Source organism: Phalacrocorax carbo, chromosome 19 (assembly GCF_963921805.1).
Source record: "Phalacrocorax carbo chromosome 19, bPhaCar2.1, whole genome shotgun sequence".
Taxonomy (NCBI): Eukaryota; Metazoa; Chordata; class Aves; order Suliformes; family Phalacrocoracidae; genus Phalacrocorax; species Phalacrocorax carbo.
The window spans coordinates 2,131,867-2,147,831 of record NC_087531.1 but is presented as its reverse complement, the minus strand read 5'-3'; the positions used below and the strand labels follow the sequence as shown (position 1 = coordinate 2,147,831).

Sequence of the window (15,965 nt, the reverse complement as noted above, 5' to 3'; positions counted from 1 at the left end):
CAAAGCAGAAGCTTCGTCTCTCCTTGCCATTAGCCAGAGACAGGTCACTGGTAAGCTCAGTAATAGATCGGAGTGTTAGGACTGTCTGGATTTTCTTAACCCTTGCTTAATTGCTTCTTAACTTCTCTCTCTTCTGCCTGCTTCTGCCAGCTCTGCTGTGTTCTGTGTGTGGCTCAGAGAAAGCAAGCAAACTCATTCCTCTAGGCTGTCACGTAGAGCAAAGCTGTCGCCAGTCTTGCTGCAAATCTCGGGCCCGGTTCTCGTTTGGGCAGCGCATCCGATTTTGATTTTTGTGTTGATTTTCTTTCCCCCTTGGCTTCTCAGTAACTCTTTCCTTGGTTTTTCTCCGCAGGCTTGTTTGCCACTGCTCAGTCCAAAGTACTGGAGTGCAGCGAGCACTCCCCAGTGGGGCACACGCTCGACTGGAATTTTTCCTGTTGGAGCTGTTTTATCCTGTAAACCCTTGCTTAGGTTTTGCTGATTCCAAGCGGGTCACCATAAATCACGCGCGAAAGAGGGTTTATTAATACCACGTCACTTAGTATCGGCCTCTTAAAAATACCCACGGGGTTCTTTTATGTTTGCTAAATCAAAAACGAGACCGCTTTCCTGCCTCCATCGAGGAACCAAAAGCTAGTAGTGGCGAGCGAGCTCTCGGTGGTGGTGGTGGCTCCAGATACTGAGCGTGGAGAGAAGCAACGGGGGAAGAAAAAACAGCTTGGAAATAAAATTTGGGCTGGTTGTGATTATGGGGGCAGCTCCCAGATAGCAGGATCCATTAGACTGTAGAGTTGATCTGCCAAGAGTGAAGGCAGATCGGTTCCAACAGCAGAATGTGCCCGTTGTGGAACAGTCTGGCACTGGCTGACAAGAGTGGAATAAAGTAGGTGTGACCGGGTAGGCGTCCTCCGCTTGCTCCTGTTTCTCTGATGAATTTTAGGTTAAATCGTTCGGCAGTGTATCAGTACGATGAGTGACGTGCTCTAAAAATAGAAACCTGCGGTTTGATTTTTATCGCATACGGTTCATTCACCAGAAGTTATTTTTCATCTTTCCCCATCTCCCAATCTATTTGCTCTTGTGTTTTTAGATGTGTGTTTGTTACGTGAAGGTCTTCCTGTTCAAACACGAATTGAAAAGCTCTGCTTGTAGTCCCCAGCTTTGTGTTTGCATGGCTTTTCATTGACAATGGCTTGTTTATTACGACTTTGCTTCTCTCCTCTAACACCTGGCGTACTGTTCCAACTAGATAGAAATCTGCTTTTTTTTTTAGTAGAATGGCTGTATACTGGATAATATGGTATGTATTTTTAGATTAATAATTTTAAGCCAGGGGTTTTGTGGTTTGGGTTTTTGGTTGCTTTTTTTTCCCCCTCCCTTCTTGCAGTCACCACATCATTAACCCAAGAAGATGTACTGTTGACAAAACAGACCTCATCCAGTGTTTCTGGAGGAGATGGTGTTAGCAAGATGTTTTTCACGGAGTTGTCGATAAATTATTCCAGGACTCTGAAGTGTTGAAGTAATGACATTTCCAGTTGATGTCCTTTGGGAGTTTCAGTGCTTACAGATGGAATAACCGGTGTAATTCAGAGCTGAGGAATAAATATGGGCTGGTATGTTCTGTTAGGGGTTACTAACGTAGACTTGCACAAATAGATTTCATCCTCCTGTTTAATATTTTTCATCTTGCCCAAACTTTTTGGGATGGGAACAATGCTTGGTGGAATGCAAAGATTTTGGTTTTTTGCCCTGCTTCAGAAAAGTTCCTGTAAAAATGAAATGTCAGAAGTTAAAGGAAAAACGTACTTTGATCGTCTTGGGGAGCTCTCAAATGGCAATTGTATTTCTAGTGCCGGCCCAAACTGGCTTTGATTCTCGTCGAGTATGTGACATCCTCAAGCGCAAGTTTTTCATTAGAAGTTGTTACAGACCCGTGACACGGCTCTGAAGCCGCGCCTGCCGCTTAGGGTGCGAACGGCTCTCCCGTGGTAGAGTTAGGCTTGGCTCTGGTCTGCCTGAGTTAGCTCTGGGTTCTGACTCTGGATTGGTTGTTTTTTTTTTAAGAAGAAAGTGACACACGCAGCGGGTTGAACGATGCGGAGTTTGAGCAGTTGATCAAAGTGTGGCTGGGCAGCAAGCGAGGTATCGGTGGTTTAAAGGAAAGTGTGGGGGGGTTTATTTAAGTGGCGCTTTGCTTTTTCTCTTGTCAGGTGTAATGGGGCTCGTGTGCTGTTTGATGCCTTCCTCGTAGCCCTGTCTTTTGCGAGGGATAGAGCAGCCTCCGTAGTTTCGAGGACCAGATGATCAGTTACAACCATTTTTCCATTTTTACCTGCTTCGAAGGAGGGCATCGAGAGCAGCATGTTAGGCTGCCGAGGTGTCGTTATTGTTCTGTGGTCGTTGCTGTGACGGATCGTAAATGCCCAGGGAAGTGAATCAAAATCTTATTTTTGTCCATAAAACCTATTCTTGGCTCGGGCTCCGTTTAATCAGTCTTGAGGATGAGCCGGCTTCATTTAGTTAAACCATTTCTTGCTGAGGAGTTACCGTTCTCTGACAAAGATTTGGAGGCGGTTGTGCCTACCTTTTCTGGCTCTGCCAGGATCGCGCTGGAACCGCAGCGGCGTGGAGGTCCCCAAGGCTCGCGTTCCCAGCGTTCTGGCGTTCTCCAGCAGCCCTGTTCCGCAGCCAGCTTCTCTCCCCTCCAGACGCGTTCAGAGCATGCCCCCACCCTCGCGTGAGCCGGCGGAGAGCGCGTCGCGGCCGCGCTCGGAGCAGTTCTTGGGTCAAACAGGACCTGCTCAGCAAGGAGTCCCGTAGCACGCGCGGCCGGTGCCGGACTTCCAGCCACCTTCCCCCGCGGCTCTTGTCCCCGGGCCGTGAATTCCGCCTCCCTTGGCGCCACATTTATCCAAAAGCGCCCGTATAACGCGATAGCCGAGGATTCTGCCTGAAGGTGGGAAGGTTTTTGTTTGCTTTAAAAAGAATAGATTGTGGCTTCTTTCCCGAGAGTCCCCCCTCGTGGAGGTTGTGGGCGATTTAGGTGGGGGTTTTTTTTGATGCAAGACTTCCATTCTTTCCCTTGCACGCAACCTGCAAACGAGCCGCGCCGAGATGTGCTACTGATGCAGGAGGGAGAACGTTTAAAATGAGATGTTTGCCGAAACTGTTATTTTCACTGTTGTGGACGTCATCCTCTGGTTTTTGAGTATCTTAATCTTTGGCTGCAGTAAGTGCTTTTAACTGCGGTGGCTGGTGTAGCTCTGTCCTGATATTTCCTAGGCTTTGGCTTAATTTCATGTGCTGATTAGGTTTCTAAGGAGAAAATCTGTAGCTTTCCTCTTTTTAACGCGTAGATAAAACAGCTGGAAAATGCTATGCAAGGTTTTGAATGATTTCTTTCAAGATAGATACAAACCCTCCGTGCACGTTGTCTTTTACAGACACCATCTTTTATAGATCTTTGTCAGTAGATGGAGTTTTTTTCAGCTGGAGGATCGGAATTTGTGAAGGTATTTAGTAAGGGTGTTAAATAAGAAGTGTTAAACAAGAAATCCCTGTGATTTCTTTTATATCTGTCAATTCTTTGGGACAGTACTGAATAGTTTTAAAACATTGACCTCAAATTCTTGGTCACCTTTAGAATAATTGATATAAATGATAGAGAAGAACTGATAAACACTTGTCATGCTAGAGGGGACGGTAAAATCTGCAAGGCTGAGGAATTCCTCCTGAGATTCTTGCCTTCGAGCTGCTGATAACATGCTTCACTGGGCTTGCTCGATAACTTTTCTGATCTGCAGCTGAAGCGAAGTGGCTTTAAAAGGTCAGTTTTATTTTGTGTTCCGTGAGCACGGGGTTGCGGAGCCGGAGAGCCGGTCACCGCCTGCGTGCTGGCGGTCGGCTTTGCATCGCCTCTTGTTTTAACGTGCAGCTTAATTCTGTGTGGGGTTTGTCTCTCACCCAAAACAAAACAGTTCACAAAAAAAGCCGAAGATGCAGAGTGATTTCTTTTAATTTCCCGTGTTACCTAGCGCACTCGTCTGTTCTCATAACTCAGAATTTTTCTATGTTGTGTGTCCTCCGTGAGGAAGTTCGTTTGGTTTCCTTGACTGTATCTTTGTGCTTACCGAAAGGCGGCGTAACGCGGAAGGGTTTGTGTCTCGGAGGGAAATACCGACTGGTTTTTACGAATTCGCTGGTGGTTAGTGGTGGTTAATTATGAAGGGCGCTGCTACCTAACTCTGAGAAGAATCGGTTGGAAGGCTGGAGTCACTCGCACACCGTGGGTACGTCTGTTTGTGAGACTTTTGCACCATAAAGACTCTGTTTTGTTTTCAGCATTCTTCCATTCTGGGGAGTGTATTTGGTGACTCCTATTATGATCAGCAGATGACAGCTAGGCAGGCTAATGCCCTATCCCATCAGGTGAGCAAATTCATCTCAGATTTTCAGCTATATTTCGGCCACTTTCAGCTTAAAACATAAATATAGATCAACTTCTGATTATTTTATCTAAGAACACATTTTGTCCATATAGTTTTACTTCTGTTACTTTGAGTTTGCAATACTCGGGGATTTCTTTTCTTCTGTTTTTTATTCCCCCCCCTCCCCCCTCCACTCCTCCTTCCCCTCCTTCCCTCTTAGCTCTTGCAGCAGGTATTTGTAAAGGTGTTCTGCCAAGTTTATTGGATTAAAAATAACGAAAACAAATTTAAAACCCCCCACATCTCTGGCCGTAGTTGCGTTTGGGAAGGATTCGCCTGCAGGCGGTAACAATATTTACTCCCGAATTTGGCAAACGCCTCGTGCCCGGTACCAAAAGCTGCCGAGCGGGGCCGCCGTGCCTTGGTTCGTGCGGTGACCCGGCGCATTGATTCATCCAGCTGCGAAACACGCTCTGGTAGCGGGGAAAAAATGAGGTAGCTTCCGAGAGGCAATGCGTGATGGGCAGGTACCAGAGTTAGCAGCATGGATTATGGGTTTTTTTACTTTGTTTTAAAGCTACCTTTTCTTTTGTTCTTACGATACCAAAAGCACCAGTTTTTATTTTTACATCCATCCCCTCCTCACTCCCCTGCACTCTGAATTTGGCAGTAAACTATTCTGGAAAGTTAAGTGAAAATAGACCATATTTTGATCAACAAAACCTAAAGATGAATTTGTTTGCCTGTCTCTTTCAACGTTGCTTCCCGTACTTGAGCTTTGTAAGTTGTTTTGCTGTATTTCCTGATGGTTAGAAGTAATAATTCCTTTGTGCCTTGGTCTTCAGCTTGAACAGTTTAATATGATAGAAAACGCCATTAGTTCCAACAGCCTGTACAGCCCTTGTTCCACCCTTAACTACTCCCAGGCAGCCATGATGGGACTTACCGGCAGTCATGGCAGCTTGCAGGACTCGCAGCAGCTGAATTACTCCAGCCATGGAAACATCCCCAACATCATTCTTACAGGTAAGAAAATCACAGGCTTAACCCACAAGTAAATCCGTGTCGGTGTTTCTCTTTGCTGCGCGGCGTTAGAAGCGAGCCAGGAGAGGGAAGGGGTATTGTTGCCTTCAAAGGTTTTGTTTCACCTCTTGTAAACGGTCGTGTTAATGGTCTGGTGTAACCACAGAATCCCAGGACGGTGGGGGCTGGAAGGGACCCCTCTGGAGCTCACCCCATCCCACCCCTGCTGGAGCGGGCACCCCCAGAGCAGGGGCACAGGGCTGCGTCCAGGCGGGGGGTGAATGTCCCCAGGGAAGGGACCCCACAGCCTCTCTGGGCAGCCTGTGCCCCTGCTCTGGCACCCGCACAGGGAAGGGGTTTGTCCTCGTGTTCAGGGGGAACTTCCCGTGTTCCAGCTTGTGCCCGTGGCCCCTTGGCCTGGCGTTGGGCACCGCTGGAAAGAGCCCGGCCCCATCCCCCTGACACCCGCCCTTCAGATATTTATAAGCACTGATGAGATCCCCCCTCAGCCTTCCCTTCTCCAGGCTGAACAGACCCAGGTCTCTCAGCCTTTCCTCACAAGGGAGATGCTCCAGCCCCTGATCATCTCAGTAGCTCTCTGCTAGGCTCTCTCCAGCAGTTCCCTGCCCTTCTTAAAGTGGGGGGCCCAGACCTGGACACAGCACTCCCCGTGTGCCAGGGAGCCTGAGGGCCCTCGCTGAGTCCCAGCAAACGGGGAGAGCTGCAATGGCAGCACTGACAGACCTCCCCTGCCTCTGAATTTACCGGATCCTCCGGCAAGGAGAGAAGCGGTGAAAGCCGACCTTCCTCCGCTGCTCTGTGCGATCTCGCCAACAAAGGATGTTTTTAGTGTCGCATATGGTAGCGAATCTGGTCACGGTTGGACGTTTGGAAACAATTTCTGCACAGGCCACTGAGAAAACTGTGCTTCAGTCCCTGTTTCAGCCAAGGGCTCTTGCTGAGTAGAGCCACGTAAATTAAGGTTATTGCTTCTAAGCTTAAGAGGGAGAAAAGAGACCGCAGTGAGGCCGCTTTGCGCCCCCCAAATACACGTATATGATTTTTGGTTTGTGTCAGGCCGTTTTGAGACGCTCTGACAAATCTGTAATTCGCCCGGCTGGAAATGAGGGTGGATGTTTCTCCTCTGAACTTCAGTTAGTTCAATAAATTATTCCAGAGTTCTTGCAAGCTGTTTTATGACTCGTCCGCCTGGGGAACGTGTATTTGCTAAGCCCTGCTGACATCTCTCCCTTCCTCTTCCCCGCAGTGACAGGAGAATCTCCTCCCAGCTTATCAAAAGAACTGACCAGCTCTTTGGCAGGAGTGGGAGACGTCAGCTTTGACACGGATTCCCAGTTCCCTCTGGATGAACTCAAAATTGACCCTTTAACCTTGGATGGACTGCACATGCTGAATGACCCAGACATGGTCCTCGCCGACCCCGCCACAGAGGACACGTTCAGGATGGACCGGCTGTGAAGCGCGGACACCAGGAGCGTGGGAGTGACGCTTGTTCCTGGAGCCCAGCCGAACTAGAGAGTCCGACGGGTCAGTCGTGTCAGAACAGGAGCTGCCGAGAGCAGCAGCTCTGTCCTGTACAACATGTACAATGAGTAAAGCTTGTCGTTCTAAGCTTGCAGCGCTGCAGACCCCTACTCCCTGTCGCGCCGTATTTCACCCCTTACCCGCTCATTGCCATTAATGAGTAAGGAGTTTCCATCGGCCTTTTCCTCTCCAGAGCCCCCCCTTCCCCCCCCACCAAAGCTCCAGCATTAAGTTGTCGGTTTATCCTTTGCACTAGAAAGGGGGTGGTTTTTTGGGCAGGCGAGGGAAAGTTCGGAGCCGAGGGTAAAGAGATTCTTTCTAACGTACCGAATTGTTGGCTGCTGTTTGAGCCGGGGAGGGGGAGGCGCCGACTACGCTCCCCTCCCCGCTGATTCGAAGGCAAATCTCCGCGTTGCCACCTCTGGGAGGGGCTGGGGGTGGGGGCGCTTCGGCGGTTTTGACTCTGCTTTGTGACAGCTGCTTCGTAGAGTGAAACGCTGCTTCCTTTATCGATATGCCGTGTCTGTTTGCAGGTCTGTCTCCCTGCCTGTCGTCCCGCGCCCGCTGCCTCTTCGCACGCCCTGAGCAAACGCGCGTACTTGGCAAAGCGGAAAAGCAGCCTGGCAGCCCCGCGGCCTTCTGCGGCCGGCTGGTCAGAAAAAAGGCGACTGTAAACACTATTTTCAAAGCTGTTTTTTTTTTGAAAACAAATATATATGTAATATATATATTTATAAATATATGTATACATATATAGAGAGCATTTCTGAGCACACAAAAAAGTACTATAATTCATTACTTGATTAGCACGGAGGAAGGATCAGAGCATTTTAAAGCAGCTAAAAGACCGTAGGAGACTAACTTGCAGAGCATATTTCTAATTTTACTTTGTGAGAGATTCCTGGGCAACAGGAAGGGCATTTCTCTAGCGATGCCTGGCTCCAACCACGATGACTATTTTTAAATTTTTTTATTCTTATTCATTACTTATTCTGTTACCATTATTTATGATCTTTTTGGGTTGTTTTTTTTTTTTATTTAAGTATTTGGATATTAGGAAAGTAGCTAAACTACATACAGCCGACTGAAGCACTCTACGTAATACTTGTACAGTACATCTTTGTTGTGTTTTTATTCCAGAAATATATTATATATATTATATATATATAGGTATTTTTAACTAACTGGAATTTTAAACAGATGCTGAGCAGATAAGGAAGCCTAAGGCAAGTCTAGATGTTTTCCTTTTATATAGTCAAAACAGGGTGGCAGGAACTTAGATATTCCTTCTTTCACCCTGGGGAAAAAATAGCTTGCTCCACAGTGACTAGTACTGTATCCTCAACCAGGCTGCGATCCTGGTAAATCTAGAACAGGCTATTTCTGTTAGTCCTCGTTGGTATTCTGTGCTGCGGCATGACGGACTCGTGAACGACACTTTATCAATGGCAGATTTAAAGGAGGAAAAAAAAAACAAACCAACAAACCCCAAACGCAACCACAAAGCACCCACCGGCCCTGAGCCGGCGGTTTCCCGGGGGTGCCACGGCTGAGTTGGTGGCGGTCCCCAGATCCCTGCGCTTGGGACTCTCTATCAAATCTGCAAAGAGCGTTTAAAGATTTATCGAGAGCCCAGCGGGGCCGTAGCAATTGCCGGGGCACGGTGAAAACGTTGCTCCCGTTACGCTGTGATCCGCGCAGTGACAGAACCCCCGAGGGCGCGGCCCTTCCCTTCAGCACAAGTTGGGAATTAACGTTATTTTGAGTCTTATTAACAAACTAAAAATTACGTTGGGCCTAACGCCCCCAGCGCGAGGTGAACCTGCTGGGGCGGCGCGCTCCCGCGCAGCAGGGGGCTGAACACCCGGTCTTGTTTAATAGCGCCTCAATAAAAGAGCCCGGTTCCGTTTTCATTCCGAGACGGGGTTGCGTTTTGCTGACCCCCGCCCCGCTCTGGCATGCATCTGCTCCCTCCCGACTCGGTCTGCATCAGCTGGATTCGCTTTTTGTCTAAAAACGTGTCCGTTCTTTCTCAGCTGTCGCCACTTCCGAGCAAAACAAACCCCCCTCAGCGCTTCTCCCCGTCCCATTGCCCTCGGGAGCGGTTCCCCTTGCTGTTCTCGGCAAGCGACGCCGCCGGCCCGCGGAGGAGCTGGCCTGCTCTTAATGAGTTATACTAGTTTCTGTGTGCTTCCAGAAATCGGCGGGACGCCGCCCCGAGATTCACGCAAACGCTGCTGAGCAGAGCCGTTGTTGGGATCTCTCTAATCCGGGTGCGTGTTTGCTCACGTTTGTGCCATTCGTTGACCATTTGCACTAAAAACGTCGTGTTTTTTTTTCCTTTTCGATCCCTCGGCTTCCCCGCGTCTCTCTTGTTCCTTCCCGCGCACCTGAAAGGTCAGCCTGCATCTTTGTTCATGGGCTTTGTCCGGATTTAAGCCCAGCGGTACCTGTTAACTCCCGGTGCCCGCCTGTTCCAGATCGCTGATGCTTTTTCGATTTAAGGAGGGGGGGGAAGGTAGCTTCGAACAGGCCGCCCTGAAAGAACAGGCGTAATTTGGGCACAGGCGACTCGGAGTCCACAGGTACGGCGCGAGTCGAGTCCGCTTCTTGCGGCTCACGTAGTTCCTCGGTGGGATTTCTGTCTGGGTCGCGCTCTCGTTGGAATGACTCTCGTGCATGTAAATTCTTGTTTGCGATCTATTTTTTTTTTTTTAAAAACCAGAGTCACTTCGGAAGGAAGCGTCCGGGTGGGAGATGGGATTCCTCACTGGAGACTTTTACAGGGAGCTGTCGCTAAATGCTACCTTCTAATTTTTTTTAAACTACATGTGTATATAAGAGATCTTGTTTATTAGACTTGTAAGTAGACATTTAAAATGGCCTTAATTTAAAAAAAAAAAAACAAAAACAACAAAAACAAACCATGTCTGGATGCAACTGTCAAAATTAGGGACCATCTAGTTGAGAGAAACCCAGGTTTCGTTCCTCTCGCGCGGGGCAAGCGGCGAAGGGCGCTTCGGGAGCGGGAAAGGTGACGCCGGGGATGCGTCACCCCGCAGGCCCCGGCCGCGGGCGGGCGAAGGCCGCTTCCAGCGCCGACCCTTTGAGAACCGGAGCAGTTACTTCAACAGCTCTTGGCGTTTTGCTTCCCGGAAGGCCGGTTTCCTGACAGCGCCGCGTAGGAGCTGCACGTCGAGAGGGGAATTTTCTCCCCCTCTCCCCTTAAAATACACGTTTTTTGTAACGTACGTGTGCATAAGGCTGACTTGAAAGCAAAACCGATGTATTAAGTTGTCAGATGAAAGCGCGGAGTGGATCCCCGGTGTTTCCGGAACAAGCAATCCGATTTGATTTGAAAATTCAGTTTTCATTTTCGATGGTGCGTGGCAGGGTGAGAGCGGCCGGCCCTGCCCGCCCGGGGGCGGGCGAGAGCGGAAGGAGCAGCGGCGAGAAAAAAAACCCGATCGCTTAGCAAAGAAAAAAAAAAACCAACAACAACAAAAAAGAGAAAAACAACCCCAAAAAGCAGTAGTATTTATAACTTTTTCAGTTCAATGACGTTGAAACTGTCTGGTGTCTCAAAGGGTTACCGTCCAAACATACCTGCTGAGTGAACCCCACCGTGTGTTTTATAGAGATATATATATATATAAAAATATATATATATATTAAAAAGTTCCCGAGCTAGACTGTTGCATTTGCCAATACAATGGGGAAATAATAGGAATAAACCTTCGGTGTATGAAATACTGTGATTTTTCTCAAAAGCGAAGCAGAGCTTTCCTTGCAGCGCGGGAGGGAGGGGTGGGGGGGGGTGGGGGGGCTCCTCTCGCTGTACATAGCGACCCGCGTCCTCTTCCCGGCGAATCTGCGCGGGCCGAGGGCGGCGCCGAACCCCGCGGCTCGCTACTGCTTCTGCATGGCGGCGGACGCTTCGCCAGCGAGCTCTAACTGTGCAAAACCTTTCCTGTACGGAGAACCTTGCCTTTTATTTTTTTTTTTTCCTCTTTTTTCTGTTTGTTTTTGGTTTTTTCCTGTTGTTTTTTGTTTTTTTTTTTAACGAGGGTTTCCAGAAAGAGGCTGCAAATTAATTTAAGCAATTGTTAATTATTTGTCCATTTCCTTATTTTTAATGGAATTAATTTTTTTAACAAGCGTGCCTGAGAACCCTGGCGCCAACCCGGGCGACACAAACGCTTACGGCTGAAAAGCGCGAGCTGCCCCTCTGAGTTTGCGTAAAAGCGGCATCCAATAACTCACGGAATCGTTTAAACTTCCCTCGGAAATAAGGTCTTGGCTGTGCTTGTTCGTAAAAGCTTGGATTTCTGTAGAAAACAGAATTAAGGCTTGAGATCCGTCCCTTAGCGAGCACGGTACTCACCCTGGAAACCCCCCCTGTACACGAAGAAAGAGGGCAGCCCCCTCCTCGTCCCGCAGGTTCCCGACGCCCGCTGTGCTTTCAGGAGAAGGAAAAAAAGCGTTTATTCCTCTGACAAACGGAAGCCCCGTCACTGTGATGGCAATGTGAAAGCGCAGGTAGCGTTTGTTACGTGTCTCTGTTCTTTTTACTAAAACAAAAAAGCAAAAAAAAAAAAAAAAAGGAAGAAAAAAATTTGTAGTGTTCCTGTTCTTTGTATTTTTAGTTGCGTATTATTTATACTGCGCAGTGTAGGCATGGATTGCATGTCGGTTTTCTATGCGGGCACCATGATGACATTATAACTGTGTATTATAAATCATTTTTACCTTTTTAAACGGAATCATTGTGTGGAATTTCTATACTGCAAAACAAAACACTACATTACGTACTATATTCATTTGTGTTATTTATTTTATTATTTGGGGGGGGCGGGGGGGGAAGGGAGGGGGGCGGTTTTACCTGTGGTGTATATTGCCTTATGTGGGCTTGACCAATTTTATCAAAATAAAGGCCTAAAGGGGTAAAAATTACGTTTACTGTTTTCTTCAGTAAATTGACTCGTGGCTGCCACGGAGGCAGCTGCGGAAAACTACGTGGTAGGAGGCTTAACGGGGAGGAAATCCGTAGCCTAGAGGATCCGTACGGAAAGAAAACGCAGCTGTGGAACGTATTAACCGCGAGGAGCGCCCGCCTGAGAAGCGATCCCAGCCGTACGTGACCGTTTGACGCCGGCAGCTGCGTAGCGAGCGCCAAGAGCCTCGCCCGACCCTTCCGACTCCGTCTGCGCGCGGCCGCCTTTCTCGTAAAGAAACTCCGCCCGGTCGCCTCTCGGAGCCGCCGCGAAAACCGCCGCGCCCAGAACGGGCCGCGCCTGATGCTCTGTCGAAGATCCCGCTGCTCTCTTACCTGGTTTTCCCGCTTCCGCGACACGAAGCGTCGCCTCCGAGCGCCGTTGGGTTTCTGAGGGCGGAGGAAAGAGCCCGCGCAGGTGCCCGCGCCCCGTGTTTCGGGGGGAAGAGGCGGCACGGCCGCGAGGCCGGCGGCGGGGAGCCGCCCCCCGGTGCCCTGCTTCTGGTAGTCCGCGTTCCCGCCCGCTGGTCGGGGCAGGCGTACATCCTTCCCTCCTCGCGTTTCGAAGCCAGCGAATCCCTTCTGCCTCGATGTATTTTTTTTGTCTGGGAGCGGCGTCGCGGCGGCGGCTGCCTCGGTCGCCGTGTGCCGGCGGGGAGACGCGGCTGGATTCGGGCCAAGACGGTGCCGCCGCCCCGGCAGCTGCTTTTCCCTACTTGTGTTCTGAGCCCGGCTGCCCCCTCGTAACCAGCTCAACCTGTTGCTTCTTTAAGGTTGCGCGTGTCGGAACTAAATAGTAGGCGGGGAAATGCCTAAAGAGCGTTTGGTTTGGGTTGTCTTGGTTCTTTTTACGTTAAATTTTGCTGTGAAGTAGCTAAGGGAGAACAAAGCGAACGCTACGTGTTGAGTTTTTTGATGTACATTTTCTGCTTGCTGGAGAATTGCAGCGATTAATGTCGGTGTTTTCCGGTGTGTACGAAGGTCCTGGCTTGTCGATTGCGTTTGAAGTTAGTTTATTGGTTCAGCTTTAAGGCGACGTAATTTGGGGCAGGAAACCCGCGTGGCAAGAGACACATCTTCTCTGTTTCTTAAGAGAGAAAGGGAAAAAACGCTAAGGGTTCTCGACCCGTCTCCAGCCGCTCGCTGCCGCGATAAGCCCGCTGGAGCTCGGTAGCGGATCGCCACTGTGAGTTTGGCCGTCGGTAACTGGTCGCTTCGAGTTTACCCGAGTGCTTTGAGCTGATGCCATCGCTCGTCCCTGTTCCCGACGGCGCGGTCACGCAGCGGGGCAGGGGAGCGTCAGAACCGCCGGCTGCCGCCGCACCGGCCCTTCACGCAGCCTCGTGGCAAGCGCGGAGGCGGCGTCCTCTGGTGCGGAGCGACGGGTGGGCTCTGCGGACGCCGCCGCGCCCCGAAGCCCTTCCGCTGTCCTGCCCCGAAGCGTGCGCGGAACCTGCTGCCGCACCGGCACAACGTTAGTCCGTGGGGCAAAGGCGAACGCCTCGGGCATCGCCGGCGCTGGAGGCGGCGGGGGCTACTGGGGAGCCGGCGCGGCGGCGGCTCGGCGCTTTCCGCACGGCGTTGCTCGCCACAGGCGCTGCTGTCGCCGCCGTCACGCACGCGAGACGCCGCTCGAAACAATGACGGCGCTTCAGATGTTTTCTGGCAGCATGATGAGAGGGTGGAAACGGAGATGAACAGTTCAACGCTTTTACTCCTTAATTTTGCCTGCCTTCAGCCCGTATCGACTTCTAGATACCGCTGCTTTTCTTCTTTTACGGATTCCCAGACAGTTTCCCCTTGGTGGCCATGGATGCGCTCAGGCGAGAGCGAGGAAGCCATTGGCAGGAGAAGCTAATCACAGCGTTTGCCACGCACGGGACCGCACGACGCTGGGGACAGACGCGCTTTCTTGCCATCCTCCTCTCTTCGGTTTTTAGGAAACTGGGATCGGCCATTGCAGCCCACCACACGTTAAAGCGGTTTGTTTTGGAGCGTGGACGTGTTGGCGTTTAATTTGTCGCTGGTTCTCGTCTCCTTTTATTGAGTTCAAAACTAAAAATGATAACCTGAGCGGTCGGTCTGCTCGATGGGAGCATTAATCGCCTATTGCCGACAGCCGCGCTGTAAATTAACAGTTCTGTCCCTGTGCAGAAGGGACGGCGTTTTCCGAGCTGGGGTGAGGGTTCCCCCTCTGCAGTAAATGGGTTTTCAGTGACGGCGGTGGTTTGTGCGCGAGTGCAGACCCGAGCTTGAGGTTTGCTTTAACTGCCGTAGAAGCCCTGAGCTACACCGCGACTAGTTTGCTGGTTACGGTGTAGCAGAAACCTCCCCGGGAGGGAACTCGGACAGACGCGCCCTGGCTTTGGGTGTTAGCACGGCTTTTGTCGGCCTTAAAATTGTTGGGTTTTTGTCTACGTTGGGTCAAGTTTTTGGTTTGTAGTATTTTTCTTCATGGTGCATGAGTCGGAGGGAAGTGGGCCTCGCTGCGCTAGGAACTGGTGGGTGTTGGATGTGCTGGTGGGTGACAGTTGCTGTCTTACGGTATCTGACTCTTCTGCTCAATGGTTTCAAAACCCTCAGAGGCCGGGGGCGACAACACGCAGTTAAACGACTCCACTCTTCGCCAGATTTCGTCTCCCGGCCTATCTTGGACCTTCGAGAATCCTTCGATAAGTAAATCAGGGCAAACAGAACGGAGATCGCAACAGGCGCTCTCAGCACGTGAATCGAGGCGGCAGAACCGGTCACGGCATCTCCCTCCCCGCGCCTGTCTTGGAGCGGATGTTCTTCAGATGGAAGCTGGGTTTGAGCCTTGTATCAGCCCACTTAATGAACAAAAGTGTCTCTGAAAATGAGGCAAAACCAAGAGAGTTGGTGCTTCTGCTGGAGAAAAGCACGTCTCAGAGTCGGAGACCATAAAGGCTCCTGAGGTGGCTTGTCCCGAACTGGGTCTGGCTGCAGAGGGCCGAACCTTCCCGCGCCCCGACGCCTGGCTTTTCGCAAGGGAATTTTCTGTATCAAATGTAGTTACAGCCTCACGCAGATAAAGCTTTAAAATCTATCGAAGGGCGCCCTGTTCTGCAAGTAAGCCGAGAGGGGTGGTTTTAAGCGCGGTTGAGATTTTTAACTAGGAAAAACGCAGAGTTCCGGGGAAGTGTGTATCCCGCCCCGGGAATGCTGTTCTCGACCAGAGGCAAACTTGGCGAAACCTTTAAAGATTAATCAGAGGCCTGTGCAGACTCGTCCACCTTCGGTTCTTCAACGTGCAATGGAAGTTCTTCCCGCAGTAAGCTTAAATTGTCATAACCGGGTCAGCGAAGGGAAGCCTCGGGTGAGGCTTCAGCTGGTGGTTGAGGTTTATCTTGGTGACGGATCGCGGCTAAGTCAGCGAAGGCAGGGCAGGGGTTTGGATGCGGGGGCGGTCGGAGCTGGGATCGATGGAAGAGCGAAGTGCAAAGCGACGTGCTGGAAGGGCGCTCGCTCTCCGTGCTGTCGCGAGGCGTCTGCTCTCAGAGCGCCGGGTCTCGCCCTGCCTTTGGAGCCGCTGCGTCCGGGCGGCGGAACGTAAAGTTCATTTCTACGCCTCCTGTGGATTATTCCCTCCAGCTGTTTTATACGGTGGTTTAGGAAAAACGAAGGGATGGAAGGTCTCCACGTAGAAATGAATGTAAGAACTGGCTTCTGCCACCGGAGCAGTGGAGTCGTCGGTGTTTCCTTCAGAAATTCTACGGGCTTAAACGTGCTCATAGAAACCGAGTTTAATTATACGCCACCGAGGGCAATTTTTTAATTCAACAAAATCTGCTCTGGCTATGTGTCAAGAAAGAAAAGGAAGCAGGTCTCAAATACCCTTACGTATCATATCACGAGCCTCCGTTCGGAAGGAAAAGATGAAGGTTGGCTCAATTTTGGAATTTCCAAGACATTAAATACAGAGGAGATGTGGAGGTAGAGCTTCCGTCCTTGCAGAG

The 15,965-nt window shown here is 50.4% G+C and overlaps 1 protein-coding gene across 5 annotated transcripts in view; it reads left to right on the top strand.

The window, feature by feature from the left end:
- Nucleotides 1-11,756, top strand: part of CRTC1 (CREB regulated transcription coactivator 1) — a 48,619-nt gene extending 36,863 nt beyond the window's left edge. For 3 of the 5 annotated variants that reach the window (XM_064469801.1, XM_064469800.1, XM_064469803.1), the window contains 3 exons: nucleotides 4,345-4,431; nucleotides 5,276-5,456; nucleotides 6,721-11,756. In XM_064469801.1, coding sequence (XP_064325871.1) covers nucleotides 4,345-4,431; nucleotides 5,276-5,456; nucleotides 6,721-6,932 — 480 coding nt within the window. In that variant the 3' untranslated portion in view covers nucleotides 6,933-11,756. The remainder of the gene's footprint in view (nucleotides 1-4,344; nucleotides 4,432-5,275; nucleotides 5,457-6,720) is intronic. The other 2 variants (XM_064469802.1, XM_064469804.1) reach the window with 1 other exon arrangement.
- Nucleotides 11,757-15,965: the final 4,209 nt, after the last annotated feature.